The following is a 6890-nucleotide window of genomic DNA, read 5'->3' on the forward strand; positions in this document are numbered from 1 at the left end:
TGTTTTTTTTGGGGGGGAGGGATGGGAGTAGGGGAGGAACCGAAGCAAAACTCAGCTCCGTGACAGATTCATGTTTTAAGTGGGGCACATCCCAAACTCCTCCTGCCTGCAGCACTTTTGTGAAAATGTGGTCAGATCTGAGTAAGGATGTACTGAATTTCCATTCTCTGGATATGAGGATCCAATTACAAATAATCTCCTCGGTACATGGAGGCATAGACACAGTTTTTAATCTGAACACAGGAAGAAACATGTACCACATGTAATTCATCTTTCTGTAGCTGTTCTTTCAGCTAAGTGAAGCTTTGATTAGGCTCTTACAGCAACAAAGATTTCAATTCAGCAGGACTATTGCAGTCAATCAAAGACTCAAGAAGCTTCCAACTCCATAAAGAAAACTTAAAAGAAGTCTTCATCAGTGCACAGAATAGCAGGGTGACAGGCATGTTTGCACAATTCTGTATTCTGAAAAAAATCTCTCTAGCCAAAAAACATTTCTGTTTTTATTACCATTCACCAAAACATATCAGGTTTCCTATCAGCCATTACAGCAGTGCATTTGTCATTTTAATTTGTTGCAGTTACTTTCCATTTTGCTTTAAGTTTTTTGTTATCATTTGCTCTTGGTTCTGAATCACATTTTGTGTCATAGCTATTAGTGAACTTTACTCATGTTCTTCTTCTGCACTGTACCATTAAAATCTATAGCCCTGAAAGTTAACAATTGTCAAAGGCCTTGCCTCTAACAAAAATGAATCTGTAGCTTCAGTCTTGCTCTTTTGTTTGAATGTCCTTTGGGACAGTTAACACAATTACTTCCATTAAGAACTAACATTATCTTAGCTGCAAGATGTCTGTGGTTGCTCTAAAAAATCTCAAGAAACAAAGGGAGCTGGTTAATACGTGAATCACAAACTAATCCAATATTCAACTTTGTCTAAACAAAAAGTTCTCTAGATTTTAACACTGTATAGTAACTTAACCTTGCAAGGTGTGTTTTTTTTTCTATATTATGCAAGTATTCTTTTTTGTTATTGACTATAAGTAGAAAGGAAAACTTGTGCTTTAATCGAATGCTGTAATCTTTAACTTAAAAAATTGTATGCTTACCTTATCAAACTGTGCCATTCCAAGGCTAGCGAGCTGTGGATGGATTAGTTTACAAGTTTTGCACCATATTATATTGATGTGGTTTTAACAATGCAGTACGTAAGTTAGACAGTTCTATGTAACATTTGCATAATCCTGTCTCTCTTTTGATACTGATTTATGAGTTGGGCAGAAAATTGAGAGAGAAATCCATCTATGAGTTATTAATTGCTGTCTGGCCCAGTAGCACCTTCTAACCTCAATTTTCCAGCACAAATCGTTAATGTTAATAGCATTCAGGCCCCGTATGTGTAAGCCTTAAAGGAAATTTGGGGACAGGCTAAACAGATAGCATACAGTGTACAACCGAACATAGTATAAGGAGTGAAGCTCTGACAAGCATCAAAGCCTGTCCAAAGAAAGTAGACAGTCTAAGTAGAGCTGAATAATGCTAACTTGGTCCTTTTTATTTATAAAATTATTAGCATGCAGCAGTGCCCTGGATTGCAGAGATTGCAGAGAACAGTGGGCACAGAGCACTCAAAAACTTAAGGACACTGCTGTCCTTTTCCAAGGCAGGCTAACTACTTCTGAAATAGATGAGTTTTAAGTATGTGTAAATTTATGATACACTGCATGTCTCTTGCAGGTGTAAGGTGGGAAGTGCAATCGGGAGAGTCCAACCAAATGGTACACATGAATGTCCTAATCACTTGTGTCTTTGCTGCTTTTGTCCTGGGAGCCTTTATTGCGGGAGTGGCCGTGTACTGTTATCGGGATGTGTTTGTACGGAAATCCAGAAAAATACACAAAGATGCAGAATCTGCTCAGTCCTGTACAGACTCCAGTGGGAGCTTTGCTAAACTGAATGGGCTTTTTGATAGTCCCGTCAAGGAATATCAACAAAACATTGATTCGCCCAAACTGTACACGAACCTGCTGACTAGCAGAAAGGAATTGCCACCGAACGGTGATATGAAGTCCATGATGATGGACCACAGGGGCCAGCCTCCGGAATTAGCTGCGCTTCCCACTCCTGAATCCACACCGGTTCTTCAGCAAAAGACTCTGCAAGCCATGAAAAGTCAGTCGGACAAAGCGCACAGTAATCGTCAATGCTTCACGAAAGGAAACCCCGCTAAAAAGCCCTCAGTTTTTTCCTTCCAGTCCTCCACCACACTCTCCTCTGAGTCACGGACAGATCCCTAGTGCTATCGTTCTTCCCAATGCTACTCATGATTACAATACGTCTTTCTCAAATTCTAATGCGCACAAGGCAGACAAAAAGATGCAACATATTGATCATCCACTTACAAAACCATCCAGCAAAAGAGACCACAGGAGGTCTGTGGATTCCAGGAACACCCTGAATGATTTTCTGAAACACTTAAATGAAACTACTAGTAATCCAAAAGCAATTATGGGAGATATTCAAGTGGCCCACCAGACTTTAATGCTGGATCCAATGGGAAATATGTCTGAGATCCCACCTAAAGTTCCCAACAGAGAGGCATCTTTATACTCTCCACCATCAACTCTTCCGAGAAACAGCCCCACAAAACGGGTGGACGTTCCCACCACACCTGCAGTACCGATGACCTCTTTGGAAAGGCAGAGAGGTTATCACAAAAATTCTTCACAAAGGCATTCAATATCTGCCCTTCCTAAAAACTTAAACTCACCAAATGGTGTTTTGTTATCCAGACAGCCCAGTATTAATCGGGGGGGTTATGTGACTCCCACAGCAGGCACAAAGATGGACTACATGCAAGGAACGCCTGTCAGCGTTCACCTCCAGCCTTCCTTGTCCAGGCAAAGCAGTTACACAAGCAATGGCACTCTTCCTCGTACAGGAATAAAGAGGACACCCTCATTAAAACCTGATGTGCCACCAAAACCCTCATTTGTTCCTCAAACGACATCAGTCAGACCACTGAACAAATACAGTTACTAGGAGGTGTCTGTCCTAAAAATGAGAGTGGCATTGACCTGTACAGGTTGTGAGATGATGTTGTGGTAGACACATAAGACAGAGACTTGCTTGTAATTAAAGAGAACAAAGTGGCCAAAGAAACTGTCTTTACTTCAGCAACATCTGTGTCTTGCCACAGGTAGCTACAGCAAGACTTTGTGTACTTGCTAAGAGCAAATGAAAAAAAAGAAAAACAAAACAAAGGAAAGTGCTGGTCATTACATTTCTTTTGTTTGGAGCTAAGGAGACATGTAGCACAATGGGGTGGGGGCTACTTCACTGTTCTGAATAGCTTAAAAAAAATATCTTGGGAAAAGAAATCTGTAAGCAAATACTTGAAAAAAAATGGGTTTCATTTTAGACTGCCATTAAGTGTGGTCCTTCCCATTAAATGTGAACATTTTAATATGTATGCATTCACCTTGCCTCTTGCACAAATGTCAGAAAATGGTAATGTCTCAATGAATATCTGGGTTAATAATCAATTTGCTGGAATTCAGTCTCTGGCCCAACTGTAGCATTTATTTTTATTTCTTTTTTCTCCTTGTGTGTGGCATTTTGTTTGTGCCACAGATAAAGCTGTGTGTGTGTGTGTATGTGTGTACTGTACACACTAGGATGTACTTAGATTCCCATTGCAACTTTTATGCTATGGAATTGTTTACATTGAGCATGACTGAACAAACAGATGACTCTGCCTTCTGCAGCCCATTGGGTTCAGTTTGGCAACAGCCAAGGAAGAACTGCGCGTTGCTGCCAGCCTTCTGCATGACAGCCTTGATGAAGTATTCACCCAGCAAAAAGAGCGCAGATACCTTTAATTCTCCATCTCTCTGTTATGCTGCTATCGATTCAGAGCTGTACATTTCAAATCTAGTCGTTTGGGCTGGAATGGGGGAGTTCTGCTGTGTTTCCACAGTGCCTCCATCCAATACCTGGCCACTGTGAACCTGAGCCCCTGTACTTCTCATTGAGGGCAGCTAATAACAATTCATCTGGCAAAAGCCTGCGTAACTGGAGAAGGTTACACGTTTGTTGCATTTATAGATGCCCTGTAGTCTGATAAGACTCTTGTCAGTGAAAAAAGAAAAAAAAGAAAAAAAAAAAGGAGAAAGACAGACACATTAATTGGCCTGGCAGAAGCAGTCTGTGAAAAATCACCAGTAGTGCAATCAATTTGTTTTTGTTGTTTAATGTAAGGTTGTTTTTTTTTTTTTTTCCAACGTCATGCAGGTAATGACAATATTCTGTAAATATTATGTGTGAGTTTACCTGAATCTGTGCATTTTGTGCCTTATTCATGCAAATGATAAAAGTACTAAAAAAAAAAACAAAAAAAAAAACTGTCAAGTGTTCTCACTATAGCACATATCTCCTGAGTGCCAGTTGTAAAACCTCTCAACAGCACCCCCCCACCCAAAAAAACAAGACAGATAATAAAGATAATAAGCAAGGATAATTAACAATAACTAAAGGCAGCCTACAATCCAAGAAGACAGCAGCATTAAATCACCTTGCCACGATAAACATTCCACTCCAGCTCTCCGAAGGATCAAACAGTTATAATGTGAAATCAAACGAGGTTTCTAGGGTAATGGAACACCTGCTAAAGTTGAGTAAGCTATTTAGTAGGTTTTACAGTATCCACTTGCAGCTGATGTTCAACACAGATGGCTATTTTAGCTTGCAAACTACACACTACCACATTGTTTATTGAACATAAGTATAGAAATAACCATGGCAGAGGAATGAATTAGCAGGACAAATAACTGCAATGGGTTTCAGAGACGGTGGAGATTTATGTTATGTGTTCGAAGGGGAGAAAAGGTTAGTCACTGAAAACTGGATCTCTTTTACAGAACAAAGAATAAAGGACAGAAGTAGTCATTTTTTCTTGTAAGGCTGTAAGGGACATTTATTTCCTGAGACCTCTGGATCCAAAAAAAAATCAATGATCTCTCTTCCTAAATACTTATGTCTTGCAACTAAAACACTACAAATTAATAACATAAAAACGTACTTGGTTGTCAAAAGACAAAAACTGATCTGAATTCACTCTACAGCTATTAATTAATAAAGACTTGTGTGAAATCGAAAGATAAATGTATGTGAACCCTGATAACCTCCTGTAACATTGTGCTGCCTTGTAGATGGTAATGTGAGTTCTCTCAGTATTTATGTTGAAATTTCTAACATTCAACCTAGTCTTCATTCTGTTAATTTAATAATAAAAGATGCTTTATCCATTTGTGCAAAGGTAAACGCAGATTGTATCTTTTTTAATGGTACGGCATAAAAAAGTAACCCTTAAATGAAGCTGCTCTATACTATAGAGTACTTTAACATGTATAGATATCTTGTAAACTTGTATTGTGGATGTGTAAATAATACGTTCTTTGGGTTTTTAACACCGCATGTAAAGTGAAAATAAAATATTCCAATGTACCAAATGTGTAACTTCATTGTTGTTAAGGTGGGTTTTAGGTACAGTTGTTGGAATTTTAATAGAAAGAAATCTGCTTGCCTTTGCTAGCTCAGTGAGGAAGGCAGAGAGACATCCCCTCATCAGCATTACAGGGCATCAGACAGCTTGCAGCAGGTGATGATGACACACAGGTGTACTGCCATTTTCAGTGCAGCTGCATGTCTACACACATGTTCTTGAGGTTATGCAGATGAGTGTCAGCATCCTGAGTGAAATACAAAACATCACAGTAACTAGCATGTATTGTAGTGCACGTAGTGTAGTGCAGTCAGCACAGCCACACCAACCAGATGCATTCAGTCTGAAAACTACATAACATACCTCTATACAAAGCTCCTCCATTGGAGCTTGATCCAAGTTGAGCTCTGTTACCTATCGGCTTTCTTTGTTAGAGTTAGAAATACACCAACTTCAGTGGAGCTCTTGGGGCAGCTCCAGAGGAGGGCCACTAAGATGGTCAGAGGACTGGAGCACCTCTCATACGAGGAAAAGTTGATGGAACTGGGATTTTTTAGCATGGGGGAAGAGAAGGATCCGGGGAGACCTCATTGCTCATTCCAAAACTTGAAGGGAGCCTATAAACAAGAAGGGGAACGGCTGTTTACAAGGGTGGATAGTGATAGGACAAGGGAGAATGGTTTTAAATTGAGACAGCAGAGATTTAGGTTAGATATTAGGAGGAATTTTTTTCACACAGAGGATGATGAAGCACTGGAACAGGTTGCCCAAGGAGGCTGTGGATGCCCATCCCTGGAGGCATTCAAGGCCAGGCTGGATGTGGCTCTGGGCAGCCTGGTCTGGTGGTTGGCGACCTGCACATAGCAGGGGGTTGAAACTGGATGAGCATTGTGGTCCTTTTCAACCCAGGCCATTCTATAATTCTATATTCAATTACGGAAAAGTTGTGAAACAGGATGGTTTTTTCCCCCTGAAATATAGGCTACAAAAAGATAGAGATCATTCTTGGCAAATTAATTACAGACCTACACATAGCAGGACATTCCTACATACTTAGTAATGCTTGATAGTTGAAATTCACCTTTCAGGCAGACAATAAAACCCAACAGAAAGATACATGCTCTACATTTAGGATGCGCCAACAGCACAGATAATTTTAAAATAATCAGGGTCGTTTAGTATCACAATATAAATATGAAATATTCTTTTAATTAAAAGCTGATTTCAGATAATGGATAAAAATTATTTCTTATGAGATTATGGTGTCAGAGTATTAATCATCCAAAGTTACTGTGCATGTTAGAACAATACAATGACACCTGGCTCCATCTTACTGGGAAGAAAAAATTAAAGGGAAAGGAAACAGCACTAAAAAAAAATCCCAAA

General features: G+C 39.6%; 1 protein-coding gene across 1 annotated transcript in view; it reads left to right on the forward strand.

The window, feature by feature from the left end:
* Positions 1-4486, forward strand: part of SEMA6D (semaphorin 6D) — a 129835-nt gene extending 125349 nt beyond the window's left edge. The window contains 2 exon segments of the mRNA XM_031555304.1: positions 1739-2199; positions 2201-4486. Coding sequence (XP_031411164.1) covers positions 1739-2199; positions 2201-3043 — 1304 coding nt within the window. The 3' untranslated portion in view covers positions 3044-4486.
* Positions 4487-6890: the final 2404 nt, after the last annotated feature.

The sequence above is a fragment of the Meleagris gallopavo genome, chromosome 12 (genome assembly GCF_000146605.3).
Source record: "Meleagris gallopavo isolate NT-WF06-2002-E0010 breed Aviagen turkey brand Nicholas breeding stock chromosome 12, Turkey_5.1, whole genome shotgun sequence".
In the NCBI taxonomy this organism is placed as follows: Eukaryota; Metazoa; Chordata; class Aves; order Galliformes; family Phasianidae; genus Meleagris; species Meleagris gallopavo.